Raw genomic sequence first — 22,008 nt, 5'->3', positions numbered from 1 at the left:
GGGAAGCAACAGGGTAGTGAAGCCTTCCCTCACCCCACGAGCCATCAGCGTGACCAGAGCCCATGGAACCCCATTAAAAGTTAGTGAATCTAAGAAGTGATCTCCATGCTTTCTCTACCTCTACGATGTTATTTGTTTCTGTCTTGTACTCCTTCCCTGTCTTGACATTTACAAAATCCCCCCTTCCCAACCCACCCTCTAGTTATACACCAAATTGTAACTCCCAAGTTTTCATTTTTGTGCAGCAAAGCACTTCACAACAGCCACAAAACTGTGCAAAACATACAACCATACACACACATCCATACACGTGAAGACAATCGTAAGCACTGTTTCAGCATGCAGGCATCAAACAATAAATAGCTAAATCTATAACAAATTTCTTAACAGCCAAGGGAAAGTTTAAAGTCACTTATAAATAGAAAAGAACATCTACCAAACGCCTACCAACAATGTCCCCATTGTTCAGAACCTTCCTGGGGAGCACAACCCCTCAGAGATTAGTGGAGAGTCCAGTGGTCCTCACTTTGCAGCCGGCCAAGCCAGCTTCCCTCCTGGCCCCACAGTTGGGCTTTCAATCTCCAACAGCAGCTGGTGCGGAGGCTTCAAGCTTGCTCCTCAGAGAGGTGACAACCATTTCAAATTTTACACATAAATGGTGGAGCCCATGGAAATCAAATGCTGAATATGGTACAGCAAGGGAAAAGGGCCGGCTTTTCTCTCCCTTTGAGGGGCTGATTAACGCTGACATTAATCCACAATTACAAGACAAGGACTAGATCACAGGTTCATTCATTCATATTTAAACCATGTGCTACTTGCACTGAAAATCCCACCCCCTCCCCCACCCCCTCCTTCATGTCCAGTTAGAGAATTTACAAGGTGCAGTGCATTGTATTGGAGTCTTGTAGCAACTTCTTGTCCTTTTTCTTTTCTCTCTCTTCATTAAATTTGGCCTCTCCAAAGCAGAAATCTCATTTTGTCTCACCAAGTGATGGAGCGAGCTAAAATAGGGAGAAAAAAAGATTCTCGTTAGTAGCCTCGAAATCTAAAAAAAGAAAATTAATATCAGGACAGAGCTGGTCATTATTGCTTCTAAAAGTCTTAATTACATGTTCAGTAGCAAGTGTGCAAAGATTAAGTGCATCCATGTGTGTGCACGGATACACACGACTGGCTCGACAGAAACGATGGTGTCCAAAGAAAAGTCTTCGTTTCTTTACTACAGCTTCAACCCGTACACGTGCAAATGCAAACTTCTACGTCTAGGCGCTGCTATAAATTGCCACCTTCTGCTTCTAACATTCAAACTTCATCTCCATGGCTAAACAGAGCCACTGTGAAGCGTTCACCAGAGGGTCAAAAAAGATTCCTGTGCAAACCCTCCTTGGCCCATTTACCATAAAGGATTCCAAATTCAATTTATTCACCATATAGAAGGCAGACATATTAATCCTCTTATTGAAATGCATCTCTGCTATTCATTATGGCAGAAATCAGTCTCGCTTCCTTTCACACGACAACATTTCAGGCCTCCACAGCCCAAGGCTGGAGTTTATTCTCCCAGTTCATCAGTCCGCACTTGGGGGACGCCAGCTATGGTATGCACTTATTATCTGCAGAATCCACCGACGTCAAGCGTGAATATAAATTCAAGGTGCCGGAACCACAAAGCCGGCACATTTCACGGGAGCTGGTGTTTCCCCACACGACCCACCATTCCCAGCCCGCACGTCTACTTTGACGCAGGGAAATCTTGCAGACGGCTTTTGTCTCTCCAACACTCACCCTAACTGTTCATAGAGCACGTTTCCAGCCCAGTGTAGGAATCTCATCCCTGCTGCTATAACTCTAAGTGGAGACAAAGGGAATTCAGGAGGGGCTGCTCGTTACTTGCATTGAATTCTTCTCACTTTTGTGTGTTCAGAAGTCGGATTCATTTCATGAGCTGTTTCTTTTGGCAGCTTCATAACATGATTCAGGCTTTCAAGGCATTCCTTAGACTGGTGTCATCCTCCCACCCCCACCTCCCGGTAACCTCTATATCAACACGAGGCCAAAAGAATGTATTTTGTAATTGTAATAATATGAAATTTCATGATGGTGCATACTCAAACAGAGAAAGAAAGAAAGAAAGAAAGAAAGAAAGAAAGAAAGAAAGAAAGAAAGAAAGGAAGAAAGGGAAAGAAAGACTCTGAAAAGGGAAGAAACAAAGCACACTGAGATCCGAGTGCTGTCCGGCTGGGGCCACACAGAGCCATGAAAATGGGAGAGTAATCAAAAGTAATTTCCTTTTTGTCCTTCCCACCACTGAAAGAGCAGCAGGAGACAGTTAAAATCCCCCCGGTGAATGAGCTTTTAGACCTAGGGAAACTTCCTGTTAACACTGTATTAATTTGGTTAGCACCTACGTTTGGAGATCAAAGAGATGTCCCGGAAGTTTCTGCAGCTGAGGGCTGATACCTGCACAGCACCTCTTTTAAAGTCATTCCATTCAACTCAAGTGTTTTAGCACTATCTCGTGTGTAGAAAACTTTAGAAATTTAAACCAACATGCTCCCTATCAGAAACCGCAAGAGTGGCTTTGATCAGGCCCTCACGGCCCTTTCGGAAGGCGAACCTGGCCCTGTCCAATTCCGCTGTTCCGTGCTCCACTCTGGGGGGTGGCACCAAGGGCGGGGAGGTGGTTGGTGTTTCCCATGTGACCTAACACTTTATGTGCTTGGTTCCCAGGGACTGGAAGTATGTGATTAGGCTCAAACACCCGGGATAGGGCGAATTCAAGCGTTTGCCAATATACTCTGGGCTGCGAGAGAAGGCACCAAAAACGAAGAGTAAAGATACAAGCAGATAATAATCAAAGAAGCCTCACTTTCCTGCCATACACAAAGCTAATTCCGTGGTTGGCTGAGGTCTCAATTGAAGGAGGAAAGGAACCTCAGAGCATTGAACACTTCATATCGGCCAGACGCTGGGCAAGGTATCTTTCTCCTCTTTTCCCCCTTCATTTATCAGTTCGCCCAAGTCTGACTGGGGACAGAGCTCGGAGAGGCCAAATTCAAATCAGTCATTGGGCAAAGGAGGGATCTGAAGTACAGAAAGGTCCAGAGTCCACAGCTTTGAACCCGGAACCAGAATGCACACGTGGTCTCTTCCTGCCTCTGCCTCCTTACCTTGCCCCAAAGACACCAGCCCGTCTACCACTCACCATTTTGAGGTCCCGCCACCAAAACTGGCAATTTTTCTGGCTCTCCTATGCAAATAGAGTCAGTTTTGGACTAACACCGAACTTCGTGTGCTCTTAATTGATGCTTTCGCCCAGAAGGTTCTTTAAACCTGCTTGAGAGGTGAGTCATGCATGCATATCGCAGATGAAATAACCACGTTCAGAGCATGTGTTTACTCAGGATTACTGAGATGCCAGCAAGGCTGCAAAAACCAGTTTGGTATGGGACGCTGTCAGCCCAGTCGCTCCCCACAGAGGTTTCTCACTGTTCTCGCTCCTCTGAAGGAGTTTCATTCCAAGGTTATGTTCTGTTACTAAGAGCCGTACCAACTGTTAGAGGCGGGAGGAGACAACTGAACCAATGAAAAAACAAAAAAGATTCATTGTAACAGGGAGGCCAATTTTAGCGGTGTTTCAAAATGAGCTGTAAGAACGGTGGAAAGAAAAGACAAAGAAGTCAAAAATCCCTCTTTGCTTAGCTCACAAAGACCCCCCAGATTTCCTTTTTTCCCTCTGCAAGTCCTCTTCAAAAGTGTGAAACAAACTAGGGAAAACAGAGCCAAAAGTCTCCAGGTAATGAGTTAGTTTTCATTGTACTTCCTCCAAAGCCGAGTTTTAATTTTACTCTCTTATTATTAGTAATAAGCCCATGATTTACCAAAACAAATCAACACATTCCACGTGCTCCGTGCTACACTCAGACAAGCTTAAGTGGTTCCTGGGGCCAATGCTAAAGATGCTTAACGGCAGCAAAGCGGCCATTAGCTTCACGAACACTGAACTGTGTAGGCCTATTAATTATTTGAGCCAAGAGTATTATATACTCTTAAGTACACAAGACGACCGTTATGGACTCAGATATATGACACAGAAAGACAACTTTTGTTAGCTCTGACAATAGGGTCAGCCTGTCTGATTAACTCTGAAAGGCTGCAGTGGAAGGCCGTCGAGATGGCTCAGCGTGCCACGTATCTGACAAGTTTATACAACACAGGTGCAGCCTTTTACAAGGACAGACCTTGACTTCCCTCTGAAGTTAATAAATGCCCTAAAAGGGGTTATTTTTTTTCTCCCGAGGAAAAATTTTTAAATAAGCAATAAATAATTTGGGAGGGAACAAACTAGGAATAAACTTAAGGATTCTGTTTTTTACACCCTACTTCATTCCAGAAAGGGTTTGAGGGATCTAAATTTGCGTATCAACAAATCTCTCCTGGGGTGAGACAAATATGAAGCTCAGGTTTCTTAAGTAGCCGTTCAGCATGGTGCTCAAGTGCTCTCTCTCCGGAACCAGAGTGCCTGAGTTGATTTCTGGACTAACTCTTCCACCTACAAAGCTCTAGGACCTTGGGCAACTGACTTAACCTCCATGTGCATCCGTGGTTTTCGTCTCTAAAATGCTCTAGTAATAATATCTCACGAGGTCTATGTCAGGACCACATGAAATGACCCATGTGAGACACACGGCCCCACTCCAGGCAGGGCTCAGTAAACATGAGTTGGCATTATTAAACCCAGGGCAGGGGTTCTCAACCCGGCTGTCGATCAGCATCACTAGAAAACCTTCTAAAAATCCTGCTGCCTGGGACCCACCCGGACCACATGAAATCAGATCTCTGGGATGGGCCATTTCTGAAAAGCTCTTTGGGGGAATGGGAGGTCAGTCAAGGCTGAGAACCGCTAGCTTCTCTTATGGGTGGGGAGTGGCAGCTGTGGTCAACACAAGTGCTTTCAGGTCTGGGGTGCAAATTCTCTTTAATGGTTTCTGTAGCCCTGCTTCTACAGGACGAGCTACATCGATCCCGTCTCAGGTTCCACGGGAACTTGCACAGCTAGCTTACGCGCGTGCATACTTACAGCCACCCTGACTTCTCACCTCACGCTCAGCTTCTTGAAGGTGTACTGTTTAAGAAGGCAGATGCTTCCAGGTGCTGACAAACGCAGTAGGAATCAGCGAGTACGGAACCGTGGTGATGCTGTTCCACACGTCTAACGTCGGGTCATAACAGTCCAAAGTTTTGCAGCGCTGAATGCCGAAGTACCCTCCAACCACGTAGAGCTTGTTTCCGGAGGCCACAGCGTGGCAGCTCATGCGCTTTGCTGTCACGTCTCCCACCTTGGTCCACTGATAAGTCTCACTGTTGAATTTGTAAGCAGAGCAGGCGGAGAACTCCGTATCTCCCCCCATAATAAAAATCTGGTTACCCAGCACCGCTGCTGCTGTGTAACGCCAGGGCTGGGGACAGGTGGCTGGTACCGTCCACCTGTTTTCACACTGATCATAACACTGAACCTTCGGGAGCTTGTCATGACTGACGCTGGTACCTCCGAAAGCAAACAACTTGAGTTTGGCACTCACTACTGCAGCGTTGCTAACGCCTTCTCGGAGGGGGGCCACCATGGTCCATTTGTTGGTTGTGGGGTCATAGTGTTCTACTTGCTTTAGAGAGACTGAGGGGGAGGCTGGGAGGCAGCCTGTGGCGGCTGTGTGCCCCCCGACCACGTACAGACAGTGCTTCAGTTCAGCTGAGCCATGGCCGAACCTGGCCACCAACATGGGGGCGGCTTTGGACCACTCTTCATGCAGGGTATCGTAAACCCAGACATCTTTTGAGACTCCATTTTCAGAGCCCCGCCCCCCAGTAATGTATACTTTGCAGCCAATTGCACACGCACTGAACTCTTTTCTTGGGCTGGGGATGTCAGCCTTGGGAATTATTTCTTTGGCCTTCTGGTCTACCAGATACAGCTTGTCACACATGAAGGTCTGCCCTCCCAAGAGGAAGAGAGCGTGGCCGGTCTTCCGAGGCCGGGCACAGAGGCTGGTTACCACGCCGTCGTTCTGCAGGATTTTTAGTTTGCACCTGATGGCCTCTTCCACAATCTCCTTGCTCTTTCTCTGCTTGGTAATGAGTTCCTCCATGGCCACATTCTCCATGAGATAAATGGCTGGCAGCAGAGCCAGCCTCACTGTCTGCAACAGCTCTGGGAGGTAGCAATAGCGCTTCTTCAGGTCATAGCTGATCCAGTTAATTGCAGACTCGTACACAAGCCTTTCATCTTCTGTCTCCAGCTCCTCGCTGGACAAGAGCTGCACTACCATGTCCTGGGGCAGCTGGAGGAAATCTTCGTTCTTCCTGATGGTCTGGAAATTGCTGAGACACATTCTCCAGGAGAGTTCGTACAGCTTAGTGCACTGGTGGGCATCGGAGAGCAGCAGCATGCCCAGGCAGTTGGTGGGATGCAGATTCTTCTCTAGGAACTCTGCACACGCATCCCGGATGTCCTGAAACTCCAGCATGTCGCCAGCTTCCAGAAGTGATTCTGCATTTTCTTCATTAATGATGACCCGGGAGGAGTACGCATAGTCAAGAAGCAGCTCCAAAACCTCTGGGTGGATGGAGTTGTCGAAGTTGACTTCACTGTCCTGGCTCTCTTTCAGGCCGCCACTGAACATGGCTTCAAAGTAGCGGCTGCACGCGGCCAGCACTGCCCGGTGACAGGGGAAGGTCCTATTCCCAGCGTGGAGAAGGACATCGGTGAAGAGGCGCTGCTGGCGTAAAAGATTCAAGTGCGTGAGGACGCTGTCGGCGTAGGAAGACTTGTGAAACAGATAGATGTTAATGGAGCCACTGCTGGCCCTGGACTTGCGGTTCTCATGCACACTGACTGACATTTTGTTTCCACTCCTACAACAAAAACAAAACAAAACAAACCATTGAACGTGATGCTCCTGATGTTCAGAACAGCAGAACAAAGCAAAACAAATCGTTGTGAACAGAGAAAACAGAACACTTTGCCGTTAGCCTTGCCGCCTACTGCTTGGAATAATGGATAGCCTGCGCCTGTACAAAGTCAGAGACAACCACCTATAAGGAAAGGCATTCACTGGAACACTGTTCAGCTATTTGAACACTGTTCAAAAAAAAAAAAAAAATCACTGCTTGCAAGCAGGTTCATCTTGGAAAACCTGACTGCCAACTTTCAGGATACTGAAGTCCTTGCGAATGTAAGCCAGCAAAACCCAAGACGAGGGAGGTCTCACTCTCACAGCTCCCTGCCCTTGTCCAGCTGATTCACTGCAGGCCAGTTAAAATGCTGGGCTTCCAGCTCTCGTAACGCCGGGACGGACACCAGCTTTTATGCCCCATGCAACATAAAGCCATGTGTAAAACAAATACCTACTAATTAATTCCATTAAGAATTCCTTTGGTAAGATCCAGTCCCAGTGTATCACAGTAAATGGGCAATGTAACCTTAAAATCATAGGCTTAGGCCAACTTCTTCCATGATCAGATCCTTATTAAAATGTTACAAACAATTTCTAAACAGACAGTTCTACCACGCCAGGGTCCTCAAAGAGCACCGATATAAACCTTACCACATATTGGTCAGCAGGCTTTTGTGAAAACACAGAACAGATCCTGGCCACAATCGCCATGCATCTTTCCTGCTCTGGACAGCTTCCAAAATGAGGATTTGCACACATAAAAAGAAGAATATTTTGAGTAGCGCACTCATCACTATTGTTTTTCTGTTCTTCCTGCTTTTTATCAATTCTTGGAAAACCAGTTCCAAGAACAAAGGATCTATCCATCCCTCTCTTTTGATTCAAAAGTGCATCCTCAGGACCATTCCTGTGTACCTGCAGACACCGGCATGTGCACGGAAGGAGTTCAAAGTGCAAACCCAGCTTTATGTAAATCAAAAGCACTCACACCTATGTGAGTCTGTGTGTGTGTGTGTTGCCAGCCATTGTTAATTTAGGGCCACCCTAGAATTTATTTGCTGACTAAAGTACTTTCCTCTATATTATTGAAATTATAGCAAAACCTAATGCTGTCTTTGGCTTTCTTCAGTAAGTAAACTGTAGGTTAAAGACATAGGACATATCTATCACCTATCTTCAAAAACTAAATCACATGCTTCTCTCTCTCTCTCTTTTTTTTTTAACCCTCTCCCTTCTGCTACTTCAAAAGAATGAAGCCTTCAAGGACCTGCCTGTCAAAGGATTCCTAGGGAAGCTGTTTATGCCAGGAGGGTAAACAACTGTGTAAGTTACAGCATCTGTTCCAAACACAGAACAGCTAGTTTTCACAGGCAGCTGAAACCTACCGACTCCTCGTTTCCTTAACTGGTCAGATTTTTATTTTTTTAATTTATATTGCAGCAATTACTAATAAACACAAACGAGTGATTTCCCACAGATTCACAGGCTAGCTCCCAAGCAGCACTTCCTGACCAGCTGTAGCACAGCACACAACAAAGGCAGGTGCCATCTGTGCCTGTGACACGCTGGCCACATCCCATTAGGCGATGCAACTTGTTTTCTTTTAGTTTTGGAATGTAACTTTTCACTAGCGGTCATCATGGCTTAGTGAAAGAAAGTAAGTAACAATGTTCTAGGGCTCTGGTGTTAGGAAGACAACATGAGTGTCCACAGCAACTCTAGGATAGGACAAATGGTGAGGAGCCCCGCAGACAAAGGTGAGGAGCGCCCCCGTCACCCTTCCTACCTCAAGTAAAGCCTCTACAGTCCAGCCCATGGGAACCAACGCCCAGGGCTCTGGAGAACCACCCAACTCCACACTATGTGAGTGCACCAAGTCTCCAAAGCCGCAGAACATGTATTAGCATCCCCGATGCTCTGCTGCTGGAGTTGTGAGTTAGTACATTCAATCTTAAGTACTTGGAGGAAGATTTTAAGCTTAAACCTCAAAAGATGCTATGAATACTCTGATGCCTTATATAGAAACTTACAAACATTGCAAATGAGTAGTTCTGCTTTCTTTTTTAAGCCAATGCTTCCAAGGCACCCTCAAAAGCTGCCTTCTCTCAAGCTGAGAGTGAACACACCTCCAGCTGAAGAATGAGGCTCCCCGCACAAGGTACATGACACCAAAGTGCCTGCACCCTGAGTGGGAACCACACCGGGGCCCAGACCGTGCTTCCCTGAGCATTAGATTCCAGACAGGGTAAAACAGCATTCACAAGGAGGCTTACACTTGAGACAACAGTTTGTTTAGAAGACCTTAGGATACAGGATCTGCATCACTACGCCTCCTGTGCTGATGCTCCTGCCTTTTCCAGGTTGGTGCACAAAACCAGAAGGAAGAGGCTAGCCTGTCAGCTTGGATACCGTCCAGATGGAAAAGCATGTCACAGGCAAAATCCAACATTCTTGCAGCAATACTTGCTCAAAAGGTAAACTTAAAGACCCAAGGGAAATGACTACTTTCTGGGTTAAAATTCCGCAAACAGCAAGATATCAGCAGAAGCCATTTATACAGTCACAAAACACACCTTCAACATAAAATGAATCACCCTTCCGGCATTTTTTTAAGCCCCCAGAGAAGTAATATGTGCATGTCAAGTAAGTAGCCAAAAAAAAAAGAGGACACTTATACTTAACCTGTGCCTACAAAAAAGAAGGCGAAAGGGCTGCTATTACCGTGAACATCAAAAGGGCTTCTAGTTACAGTAACTTCAGTTCACTTAATGCTCCGCACTCAAGCTCCCTGCTGCCAATACTTTGCGTCCCGTCACACCTCCTTAGGTTCTGAACCTGGGCTCAATGCACTCATAGGAGAAACTAGGCGGATTTTCTTGGCCATTTACCTTACTGCTAACAATGGAACGACATTAGAAAGACACTGTTAACAAGAAAACCAACTGACCATACAGCTTTCTTTAACACTTGCAACGCTCTTCGACACGCGGACCATACCTGTGAGGGCAACACGAAATTACACGCTGAACAAGTTTCAAGGTTCGTCTCCACCACGCCCACCACTTCCTATCCTTTGAAACTCATTAAGGTCACACCAAAGGCCAAATACTTGCAGGAGAAGAAATGGATTTCTCAGGAAGTTTTCATTCATTCGCCACAGACATTCCGCCGCAGGGAACGTGCCCTCGTGAAGGGTGTGTGCGCGCGGCCCCGGCGCTCCCCTGTGCCGGGCAGCGTGCACCGTGGGCCGACAATCCCCGGCGCTCGGCCCTGGGGGCTGCCAAGTGCGAGGCAGAGCGACAGCCACCCCCAGCGAAGCGCCGCTTTCGGCGGAGGAAGGACACTGGTCCTACCCCGCCTCGCCTCTCCGATCCCCAGCAGCTCGCCCGGGGGCCGGCGAGACGGACAGAGGAGATCCCTCCGGCGATGGCCAGCGTCTGCACGCTGTGGGAGGGCAGCGGCTGCCACCGAGGTCTCCGCCCCAAGAACAGTTCCCCCACCTCCGCCCAAGCCGGAGTTCCGGCCTCCGGGGCGAACGCACGCCTCCGGCGAACACACCCCCGCAGGCCAAGCGGCCCCGGCAAGCCGCGCCGGCCGCAACAGGTCCGGGGCGGCGGGGGAAACTTACGGCGGCCGCGACCGGCGTCAGCGCACGACCAGCTGGGTTCTCTCGCCTAGGTCACCGGGCGGGAGGCGACAAGGCGGACGTCTCAGCCCCGGGGAGCGGCGGCGACTGCCTGGGCGAAAGGAGCGAGCATGGGGCGCCCGCCCGGGAGAGGACAGCGCCTCGCGACTCCCACGCCGCGAACTCCGCTCGCGACCCGCAGAGCGTCTCCCGGAGAGCGACTCGGGAAGGTAGGGCGAGCCTGCGGCTGCCGGCGCCGCGCAGGGAGGCTGGCTGTGCACTCCGGGGGGGGAACTCGAAAGCGCTGGTGCGCGCCGGCGGCCGCCTGGCGTCTGGACTCGGTCTCCGCAGCGCCACCGCCGCGCCGCCTCCTCTCTGGCTGCCCAAGCAGTCTGCGCCCAGCGACCGCGCGCCGGGCTATAAGCGGCGCGGCGGGAGGGGAGGGGAGGGGAGAGGAGGGAGGAGAGGGTGCGGATGCGGAGTGACACCAAGGGAAGGAGGGAGGAAGCGCGTGAATGCCGCCCGCCGAGGTGGAGGAGGAGGAAGGGGAGGAGGAGGCGACGGGGAAGAGCTGGAGAAGAGCGTGTCGGGGGAGTTATTCGAGAGAGGAAGCGGGGGAGGGGGGCTGCGGAGAGTGGAGAGAGACAAAGCGGACGCCGTGCCTAAAGCCACTAGCAGCTGCAATCCTCAGGGGCGGCGAGTAGAACAAGTTTGGCCGGGTCGGAGTGCCTGCGCCTCTAGCCAGCCCGGTTAAAGGACAGCCCCGGAGCTGAGGGACCCTCGGCGGCGGAGGCGCCCGGCTGCGCGCTCCGCGATGCCGGAGTCAGCGATATGCTCAGGAAAGGGGAGCGAGGGGGCGAGCCGGGTGTCCGCCGCACGCGCCCTTGGCGGAACACCTGGAGCGGGGAGCGGGGCAAGGGCTGGGGCACAAGTCTGGTCACTGCGGGGACACTGCAGGTTGGGCATTGCGGGGACATCGGGTTTCTCGCTGGCGGGGGGCAGACAGACTCTAGCCCCTGGCGTTTCGCCTGCGTCCTACCTCCCCACCCCAGCGGGTGCGGCACCCGCGACCGGACTCTGCCCCACGCGGCGGGGAGCAGCAGCAGCCCGAGCGCTGTCCCGCGGGGCGCGCACCACGTGCTTCGCAGCCAATCGCGGCCGGCGCTTGATTCAAAGCGAGCTGGTCAAAGGAGCGGCCACGCCGCCCCCTTTCCCTTGAGATAACAGCCTCAGTCGCCCTCTCGGGCTGGGCCCTTCCTGTCTTTTATCGCTCTGTTTTGTTAGTTAGGAGTTCGGCAAAGAAATGACCCAGCCCACAGGTTTGAAGCGCCGCGTGCCGGGGGAAAGGAAGGCAGTTCGAAAAATAGTCTCGCACGGCGATCGCTCTTGACAAAAGCCATTATTGATCTTTGCACTAAGGGCTGTATTTCCACTGGGACCGAAATTTAACGCTTGTTTGGTTTTTATTAGATATTTGGAATGAAATCTGTGACTGAACTGCAGAGATCACCGTCCCAGCCGTTTTGCAGGTTAGGAAAGTGAGGCCCAGGTAGATGGGATTGTCCAGCTCGAGATCACACGGCCACTTAGCAGAGGCTGGGCTCTGCAGCTCGAGTAGGGATCCACCAAAGAGTTTTCTCCCTTCCCCAACTCCCCCAACTCCCCCACCTCCTCGCTTTCCTCTAAACATAGATGCAGAATTGGTTTATGGTTTAGGCTGAGGGGGCTCCACCTAGCGCTGCGGTGTCCAGACGCTGCCTCAACCAAGGCTGCCGGTTCTTTATTCCAACCACACTTGTCTTTACCCCGTCCCTCCTGGTATGCGCTGAGAAATTTCGCTCCGTGCAAGCAAAGAAAGACAGTGCCCTCTGAAGTCCTTTGTTAGCATTAACTCGTCAGCCTCACCGTGAGCCTTTACAGATCTGTTTCATGTTTTAATTTTTGATGTGGACTCTCAGCCCCAGACTGCTTAACAAAGCCAGAGACAGCGGGATCCATTAACAGTAAGAATCACGTGTAGCGATTCTGGGGGTTCGCCAGGTGAAGAGAGGAGCTGGGCAAGCCGACCCTGTTCCTGAAGGAGATGTGGATAAAAACCCAAACAGAACGTATAGCAATGCTGTAGACGCCAGAGATGGTGCTGAGAGGAAGGGAGGTGGAAATGTGCAGCTAGCACACATCTGTCTTTTAGAAACCTGTTTCTGTAGCCTGTGGCAAGGTGCGGAGGAAGCCCAGCAGAGCAACCTCAAGGACACCTCCTAGAAGCGCCTTGTCCTTGTGCGCTCAAAGTAAGCCCGTTGCTTTGGAAGACCAAATGGGAATGTCCTCCTCTGGGGAAATGTTCTGTTTAAATGAAGAAATAACACTTCTCACTGAGAAGTCTTTCTTACTTCGGTCCGTTAGCACATCTACGTGGCACTTTACCTAGATGATCCTGCCGACAAGTAAAACACGTGCCCAGCTCCGTTGGTTGGCTGGCGGTTTTGTCACAGGAAGCCACTGAGTTGGGAACAGGCGGTCTGTTTCTCTTGCATCTTCCCCACCTGGAAACGGCAGTGTCCTTCACCATGGGGACAGCAGCATCTGTTCCTCCTTGCCCAGGACTCTGCTAAGCAGGCAGGGGGTCCTTGTCATCCACGGATGCCATTTTCCTGGTCTTTTCTCCCTAATGTTGCCATCTCAGGGCTTCAAGGAAAGAGATGGGGAAAAAGTCGTAGCTTTGGGAGATCTTGAATTGTGTTCAGTGACCGTTGGCTTCATCTGCCTCAGGGAGATAAGCAACAGGAGGCAGGGGAAAGAAATTAGCTTCTGGAGGGTGTAAAAGTGGAAAACATTTTCCTGCTGAGAGACAGAGGAACTAAACTTGCATTTGGGGGAAAATGTGTGTGCTTTCAGTGACCTCCTACAAACCACACTGGTTTGCTTGAACCAATGTCTGACAAGCTTTCAGGCCTGTGGGCCCTTTCTAATGTTTATTTCACAGCTGAAAGGGATTTGCAAGTTACCTTATTTCTGACCACAGCAACTCAAACTGTTATTACCGCAGCACCTCTCAGCCAACCCTAAAGGTAATCCTTATCACTCTGCTCCCAGGATGAGAAGGTGAGCAAGCGTGGATGTGTAGAGGAAGAACTCTCTAGACAGGCCTGTGATCCAACCGGACAACCATACACATAGTCGATGTCTGAGTCATAAACAGGTCAGGAAATGCTATGGTTCTGTGTTGTACAGTGACCACCGCCCGACTCAAGATGTTAGCCCATTCCCATAGGCCCCCGGGAGCTGGTCTTCGCCTCTGCCTTGTGACACCAAACCAAGGTCTCATTTTTAATGCTATTAAGAAGCTGAGCCCAAGGCTTTGGCCTTGTTATCTCCCTTAACAACGTTATTTTGTTAGGCTGCAAAATAAGCAGCATGGGGTTAAATGTATTAGCTGCCTTCAAACCTAATTTATCTTCATTCCTTCCTAATTTACACTCGGGCTGAATTAATGAGAATGATTTAATTAACACAGTGCGACCCTGGTACCAGGGACAGGACAGCTCGGGATTAGACCAAACAGTGGGCTAAGCAGCTGCCATCCTGCCTCCTGTGGTTCCCCCAAGCCCCACCCGAATTTCAGACATGTTCCCTGCCAGTCTTCCAAGTGTCTTCTTTGTTCTTTGATCCACTTCCTGAATCTGTGTGAGGAAAATGGCACTGCTTTCCTTCCTCACGTTATTTCTAAGAGGGCTTCATGGCTGTGGTCTGTCGAATCAGTGTGGCAGAGGGGCCCAGTGCTCACCAGAGATTTATGCTCTTCCTCCCCCAGTGTCAAGTTTGTGCTGGAAAATGGACACTGAGCCATGGACAGAAGCCCCTGGCTGTGCTTGTCCTGGGATCAACACCTGTGGAAGGAAAGGGAGGGAAGGAAGCAGAATGGGCAAAGGGAGTTTAGCTGGGATCCGGTCTCAGCTGAGACCTTGGGTGGCCCATGGTGAGCCCTGGAGTGGAAATGACCCTGCAGAGTTGTCCCCAGTAGAAGCGAGAAGGCCGGGTTCTATATGGCTGCGTCAACCGGTTGCTGAGTACATCACTCAGCGAAGGGACCAGGGCTTGGTCAAGGCAGCACTCTTCCACAGAGGTCTCAGTTCTGAAGAGGGCAGGTGGCTGAGTGCCTTCTGCTGCCAGCACCCCCAGCAGCTGGGGGAAGAAGTCCTTCAAGGACTTGAGGAAGGAGTTGAGGGACTCGGTGCAGTACCCACGTCAACACTTTCCCTTGACAGAGATACAAACCTAGAGAAATGAGACCTCAGCTCCTACCAGCAAGCCTCTTACTTTCAAAAAGGGGATTTTTTTTTTTTTTTAAATCTGGCTATTTATTAAAAAGACAAGGAAAACTAAAGAGTCAGGTAGTCAGTACGAGAAGCTATCAACATTGTATAAGTCAGTTGTTTTTCTCTGGGAACAAACAAGAAGTCTGAACTGATAGTTTCCTAAATTTTGATTTGCTGCCTTCTGCATTTATGTCTTTTAAACTGTATTCATGTTAAATATTTGTTATGATAAACCTTGAGAATATTCCTAAAATTGTATCCAAAATTGACATGGTCATATTTAAAATTTCAGTTGGCCTCCTACATCCATTATACGTGTTACCTGTATTTTGTGAATTACATTGGACCGTAGTATTTTTAATTTCAAATTCCCATTGTTCATGGCTGATCTATACAGATACAATGGACTTTTGTATTATGATTTTTTTTTAAAGATCTAGTCATTTGAGAGAGAGTGCGCATGCCCCCATGTGAGGAGAGGGGCAGAGGGAGAGAAGCTCTAGCAGCAGCCTCCAGGCTGAGCTGGGGCTTCACCCCATGACCCTGAGATAATAACCTGAGCCAAAACCCAGAGTCAGGTCACTCAGCCGGCTGAGCCACCCAGCTCCCCTGTATTATGACTTTTAATAGAAAGTTGTGTGTGAACGTGAATTTGTGTCCTTGGAGGGCTGAGCCAGCCAACCTGTTGAACTCTATTCAGAGTTGTTACAGCGGGAAAATGGACTCTTCATTTGAGACACTGTCCATCACCTCGCAGGGCCCCAGGTGACATTGCAGGGGGTAGACGGTTTAGTGACGGCCCCCAGGACCGCCGAGGGATACATCTGAGTCACTTCTCCTTGGTGTTAGTCTGTAAAGTCTGGTCGTTAGTGACTAGAGCAACCAGGGCTATGTGTGGTTTTTCTACTCCGGTACCCTTCAGCACAGTGATCTTCCCAGTGATAGATTTAAGGGTCAGAATTTTAAAGCAGCATTTCTTATTTTTTCTCTGATTATAAAAGCAATACGCGGTAGAAATTTGGGGGCGGGGGAACAGAAAAGTACAAGAAAATTAACTGTAAACCCGCCATTTGGAGGTAATGACATTTAGCATTTCAGTTCCAGTCTTTCTAGATCCACATAGTATCTGATTTTTAGCAGTCAAATGGTTAAGGGCAGTAGAATCAAGCTGGAATTTCCGCTTCTACACGCACTAGCTGGGTGTTGGAGGGGCAAGCATTGTAGCATCTTGGTGCCTTAATTTCCCAGATCGCCTAGTGAGGTCAGATGAGCACCTGGCTCGGAGCATTGTTTTGCTGATTAAATAAACTAGCATATGTAAAGCACACAGAACAGTGCCCAGCTTGTGGTGAGTGCTGCCTAGGACCTGCCTTTCTGATTCCTTCCTAAGCTGTTTAAGGAGAATGGTATTCCTACGACCCTATAGCTCTGTGCTCTTAACCCTCCTAAATGAAAGTGCCTTGAATCTGTATCAAAGTTCCTATTTCTACATTTGCCCAGTGGCAATGGCTTAAGGGACACTTCCTGACTTGAACGAAATTACAGACTCTGTTTGCAGTCTGTGTTTGAGGCTCTGCTCCTCTTGCACACCCAGGAACCTGACAGCACGTGCAATGAAAGCTCAGATTCATGGGATTTGCCTTTGTGCCTCCTTCCATCTCTTATTGATACCGTCTTCATGTTTTCTACTGGGGCTGTCGGTCTTCAGTTGATGATGGAGAAATTATTCTTTACTCTCCACTACCTTAAGAAGCTAAGCTGCTGCAAAGGGACAAGTATTGAAGAAGCCACACATTTTAAAAAGAAGCAGCTAGCTATATTTAGAAGGTAGCCTGGTCCACACAGAGCGTGGATAGAATATAGGCTCCTACTTTTTCCTGCCCTGAAAATTTGTGGGGTGTACTTGGTAAACACACTCTCTCATATATATCAGAATCACACTAGGCTCTGTGGGGTGTGGCTTTTTACAACTCAGGGGCATCTTAAATTATTCCCCACCCCCCTATTTTCCATAATCTTTGAGTGCCCCAAGGCTCCTGGATCTAAACTCTTAATTTGTTCTAAGTAATTACATTAAAGAATTGACCGTTGTTCCAAGCAGTGAAAATGAGGGTTTTGTTTGGCCTATATGCCTTGCTTCCAGGGCAAAATGCCAAGTCCCTGAGCATGCCTGGGCATGAAGAAGGGACCAGAAGAAGGGACCTTTGTGGTCCAAGAGCTTGTACCTTCAAATGAATAATAAAAGGATTTTATGGCCCTCTGTGAGCACAGACTTTACCCACTGCCTCGAGTTCAGCTGGGACAGGAGTCTGGAAGAAAAAACAACAACAAAAAACAAGCAGCTGTAAGTTAACATGACCAGTATGAAGAAAGAATGAAAACAGAGAAATGCTGTTGAGCGTGCTGTCTTAAAGTTCCCACAACTGTTTCTCATGATTTTGAAAATATAGCATGGGTGAGGGTATAAACTCACATACACACATGTACACAAATTTCCTTTAGCCTCGTGAATAATTTTGGAAAGCATTCACTATAAAATCCCAAATAAAGTCGAAAGACCTGCTATTCCCTTATTTGAGGATACCTGCAAATATTTAAATATCAGGAGGAAATGGTAACATTTAAAAAAAATCATGTACACTCAAATAGTTATCAGTTTTCACACCCACAATTATCTTCAGAAGTTAGTGGTGTCATTGAGCCGATCAGTCAGTCACCCAGCAAATACTGATTTACAGGCATCATATTAATGCTTGGTGCTGGGGATATTCTCCAGTTCCACTAGATTTTCTCAGCCCTACACTGTGATTTTACACTGTTGTAGGCTTGGCTTGCCATCAGTATACTTGTATTTGCATTTCGAATGTCTCTTCGTTCCAGCTCTGAAGCCATGGAAAGAAATCACATATAGGGAAACTTGAGAGGAGTAGGGGGAAAGAACATAAACATAGGCCAAAGCAGAGCTCAATTTCGGTCACCCTTATTAGACTGCTAGTCTGGAAGAGAACCACGAGAATGCAGACCGCCTGGGTTGTGAAATGGTCTTCTTCAATTGCCATTTTTCACCCAAGGATTATAAATAAAGCCATTATTGCCTCATTAAAAACTGGCCTGTTAAAAATGGTAAAGTGGCTCCTAATGGCATTCGCCAAGAAAGGAAACAGCAAACCTTATAGGCAGAAGCAGGGGGTGAGTGTCAACGTTGCACCCTCCTTGCTCTTAACAAAGACTTCTCTTTTCAGGAGATTATGAGTTTTGCCACAGTAGGAGGAAACATCCCAGAGTTCCCCAAAACTGCACGTCAATTTCTTCTATGTCTTTTCCGGGTCACTTATGATGCCAAAAATGAGCAGGAACGCCAAATTGAGCTCTAATTTTTCAGACAGTGGTTTCAGCAAGTTGAAACCTTGATCAGTTTCAAAGAACGCATTTTCTCTGTTGCACTTGTGTATTTTTAAAAATCCCATGCATGACTTTGCATGATTTCAAAAATTTTTAAAGTTTGTCGAGTATCAAGTTTTCATATATGTCCTGCTACAGACAAAAGGTTTTGTTTTGTTTTATTTCCCTGCTGGTTTCCTAAGGAATGAAATTGCTGCCCCCAACAAAGCCAGGAGTGAGACACTGTAGCACAGAACACAGATGCATTGCCCTGCAGACCACAGTGCAGAATTTGGGTAAAGCAACAGTGCCCTCTTCTGGCTACAATAAAGAACTAATTACAGAAGAGTGACAAAATTTAAGGTGAATAAATCCTCGAGGTCTGTATGCATAGTAGCTATACAGATAACGCCATTGTATTGTGTTATGCCAAGAGGGTGAGTCTTGTGTTAAGTGTTATCATCACAATAATAATAATAAATAAAGAAGGTGGGAGGAAACTTTTGGAAGTGATGGATATGTTGATGGGCTAGGTGTGGTGATGATTCCACCGATCTATACTTATCCCCAGACTGACCAAGTTGTATGCATGAAATCCGTACAGTTTTTTGTATTGTCAACCACACTTCAATAGAGTGGCGTTTTTTTTAAGTAAAAAGGTTTGTTTTTTTAAAAGGCCCAACATATTGAAAAAGAAAAAGTGAACACGGTGTGGAAACTCCTTGTGGAAACTTTAGAGCAGCTAGCTACATAGCCATAAAGGTTATGCCTCAAATGAGCAATGCCAAGTGTAATAATGCAAGGTCTGGCCAGTCCACAACAATGCAATGTGACTTCTGTGCCCTACAGACTGGCCAGCCGAGGGCACCACTGAGCCATCTGTCTCCTCAGCGTGGGCTGGGCAATGCATACAATACTAACAGAAGTTGTCCTCAGGGGCGCCTGGGTGGCACAGCGGCAAGGCTCAGGGCGTGATCCCAGCGTTATGGGATCGAGCCCCACATCAGGCTCCTCCACTATGAGCCTGCTTCTTCCTCTCCCACTCCCCCTGCTATGTTCCCTCTCTCACTGACTGTCTCTGTCAAATAAATAAATAAAATCTTAAAAAAAAAAAAAAAAAGAAGAAGTTGTTCTCAAAGCTGCTGGACAGGGACACATGTGTCCACTGGGCTGGTCTTGGAGCTAATAAGAATGACTAGAAACCCTCACGTGTATTTAGTCTTATTGGATGCTAAGCACTATATACCCATCTCGTCTAATCCCCATGGCAACACTAGAAGTCTGAAGATCTCATGGTTGAAGCCAGAACCCAAAGTGGTTTTTACCCAACCAGAGTCGAGTTCCTAACCACTGACCTACACTGCCTCCTCTGTTTTCCTGATTAACTAGGGCCTCTGCTTTTCTGTCCCTTGGAATGCCAGCCTCAGACACCTGGCACGTATGCAGTAAACTTTACAAGAAAAGAAGAAATGAATTGCTCAGTTTGTATGGCTTTGTGTTGACAGGTCTGATAAAGGTTTGACAAATGAGAAGCTGAAATCAACTGATTAAAATTAAGTGTTTTTTTAAATCAATTTTTACCCTTTAACCATAGTTGATTAAATGTCTCCCTAGATCATTCTTTCGTTCTGGTACACTATACCCACTAGAGTTTGGTACATCAACTCACAAGCAAAATAATGTCGAATCACGTTTTCTCTATTAACTTTAGTTCAGACATCGTTTCTTAAGTATGAAATAAAGCACTTTTTCCCCAGCAATGATGAAGTTCCAAATATTGACATTCTCATCTTTTACTCGCTGCAGTGTCTACAGTCCGAGTGTCTGAGGGAGCTCCAAGTGTCCTCCTGGAAGGATTTGGGGAGAAAGTGCAATGGAAAATAAGGGAAGCATTTCATCTCTTGGTTGTATCCAGCAACTGTGACGTTATGGTTAAAAACCCAGGATACACGGATTATGCTAAAGTTTGAAATCTTCATATAGCACGACGGTTCACAGAAGGGAGGGATGTTGTCCGTGAGCAGGCGTGGAGTCTCCTTGAGCATGGGATGGTGGTTTTCAGCCCTTCAAGAGGCCAAACAAAATAAAACCTCGATTGTATGGAAGCCAACTCACTAGAATGATAAATAAAACATTTTTCCTATACTGAACTTTTAGAGGAAAGATACTAAACACAAGGAAAGAAGTCCCTGTTGGAGCTTTCTTTTAAAAGTAAACAATATTGGGGCACCTGGGTGGCTCAGTCCGTTAAGTGTCTGCCTTCAGCTCAGGTCATGATCTCAGGGTCCTGGGATCAAGCCCCATATTGGGCTCTCTGCTCAGCGGGGAGCCTGCTTCTCCCTCTCCCTTTGCCTGCTGCTCCCCTTGCTTGCGTGCTCACTCTCTCTCTCTCAAATAAATAAAATCTTAAAAAAAAGTAAATGATATCTACCTAAACAACAAATCAATAAGTAATATCTCAAATTTTTAAAGAAGCAGTACTGTAGGGGTGATACTGACAGACATAGGGTACAGCAGTGGCCCCACAGGACTGGCTCTACGCCGCGGGCACACTGGAAGGGCTTACAGAACTTGGGACAGCTGCTCTTCCTCTCATCCTTCTGTGCTGTTTGTGTATCCACCTGTATTTACTACTTCAATTAATATTAGGAATATTTTAAAGTCAATAACAATAATAAAAGAAAAATATTTTGAAGAGACACCCATGTAGGATCTCACAGTGGGGCAGAAGTCCCAGCAAAGAGGGGCTCCACTGGCTCCTTGGCTCAGGGCCTCCCAAGTCTGAAGTCTGGGTTCGGCCAACCTGGGGTCTTCCCTAGAGGCTCTGTGGAAGATTCCACTTGCAAACTCATTTCAGGTTGTTGACAGAGTTCAGTTCCCTGAGGTTGGAGCACGGTGATCCCCATTTCCTTGACACCTGACCCCCTTCATCTTCAAGCCAACGATGGTACCTGGGCCCCCTCTCATGCTTGGCATCTCCAACTTTGCCTTTTGCTGCATCTGTCTGATTTCCTCTTCTGGCTTCTTTTCTGCTTTTAAGGGCTCATGTGATTACTTTAGGCCTACCTGGATAATACGGGATAATCCCCCTATCTTAAGGCCATCTGTGTAGTGACCTTGATTTTATCGGCAACATCCCTTTTTCCAATTAATATGGCCGTGGGTATGACATCAGAGGGCAGAGATAATGAGGGCCAAAATTCTGCATGCCGTGCGCGCTCAAATAGGAAGATAAAATCCAGTTCTTGGAAATGGATCGAAAGGACAATAATTATGTTCTTCCTTGAAGACAGATTCAAGTGGAGAGAAGTTACAGCCCTATTTCAGCGGACAGGCTACTGTCACTCGTCAGCTAGTATTGTCCTGTATTTTGTAGGTAGGGGACACAATCTGAGTATTATAAGACCTGGTCAGAGGAACAGGACTGACTGAGCTCCAGTCCCAGCTCTGTGCGTTGTTAAAAACAAGACAACGGGTCCAGAAGGAAGTTGCTTGTGCTAAACCCCGTGTCACCAAACCAAGACTTCAGTCCTTCGAGTTTCAACTCTCCCAGTAATGGAATCTGAAACCAGCCCGCCAGGACCCTCCTGACGAGCACTAGTTAGGTCCTCGGCCTGACAGACCCCTGCTGTCCTCTAAAGGAAAATAACTTTGCAATAACCGGCCTGCTTTGTGCTTAGTATAATTTCCTTGTTCCTGCTCCCTTCTGTCTATAAAAGTTTTTCGTTTT

At 47.7% G+C, this 22,008-nt stretch overlaps 2 protein-coding genes across 2 annotated transcripts; one reads left to right on the top strand and one right to left on the bottom strand.

Annotated features, from left to right (window-relative positions):
- Positions 1–827: 827 nt before the first annotated feature.
- On the bottom strand, positions 828–6,909 carry ENC1 (ectodermal-neural cortex 1). Its single transcript, XM_008691300.2, has 2 exons — positions 5,103–6,909; positions 828–1,004 (listed from the first exon to the last, which is right to left on the bottom strand). The coding sequence occupies exon 1, from the start codon at positions 6,900–6,902 to the stop codon at positions 5,133–5,135; it is 1,770 nt and encodes a 589-aa protein (XP_008689522.1). The 5' UTR covers positions 6,903–6,909; the 3' UTR covers positions 828–1,004; positions 5,103–5,132.
- Positions 6,910–9,372: 2,463 nt separating this feature from the next.
- LOC121100787 (uncharacterized protein DKFZp434B061-like) lies at positions 9,373–20,549 on the top strand. Its single transcript, XM_040622690.1, has 3 exons — positions 9,373–9,430; positions 10,191–10,811; positions 20,085–20,549. The coding sequence occupies exons 1-3, from the start codon at positions 9,373–9,375 to the stop codon at positions 20,246–20,248; spliced, it is 843 nt and encodes a 280-aa protein (XP_040478624.1). The 3' UTR covers positions 20,249–20,549.
- Positions 20,550–22,008: the final 1,459 nt, after the last annotated feature.

This window comes from Ursus maritimus, unplaced genomic scaffold, assembly GCF_017311325.1.
Source record: "Ursus maritimus isolate PB19 unplaced genomic scaffold, ASM1731132v1 scaffold_5, whole genome shotgun sequence".
Classification (NCBI taxonomy): domain Eukaryota; kingdom Metazoa; phylum Chordata; class Mammalia; order Carnivora; family Ursidae; genus Ursus; species Ursus maritimus.
This window is presented reverse-complemented; position numbering and strand designations above follow the sequence as displayed.

Bases quoted from the DNA above. Each gene is read 5' to 3' on its own strand.
- ENC1 (XM_008691300.2), bottom strand. From the start codon at position 6,902: ATGTCAGTCAGTGTGCATGAGAACCGCAAGTCCAGGGCCAGCAGTGGC.
- LOC121100787 (XM_040622690.1), top strand. From the start codon at position 9,373: ATGGAAAAGCATGTCACAGGCAAAATCCAACATTCTTGCAGCAATACT. The intron at 9,431-10,190 runs GTAAACTTAAAG...TGTGCCGGGCAG, and splicing joins CAGCAATACTTGCTCAAAAG to CGTGCACCGTGGGCCGACAA. The intron at 10,812-20,084 runs GTAGGGCGAGCC...TACTCGCTGCAG, and splicing joins CCGGAGAGCGACTCGGGAAG to TGTCTACAGTCCGAGTGTCT.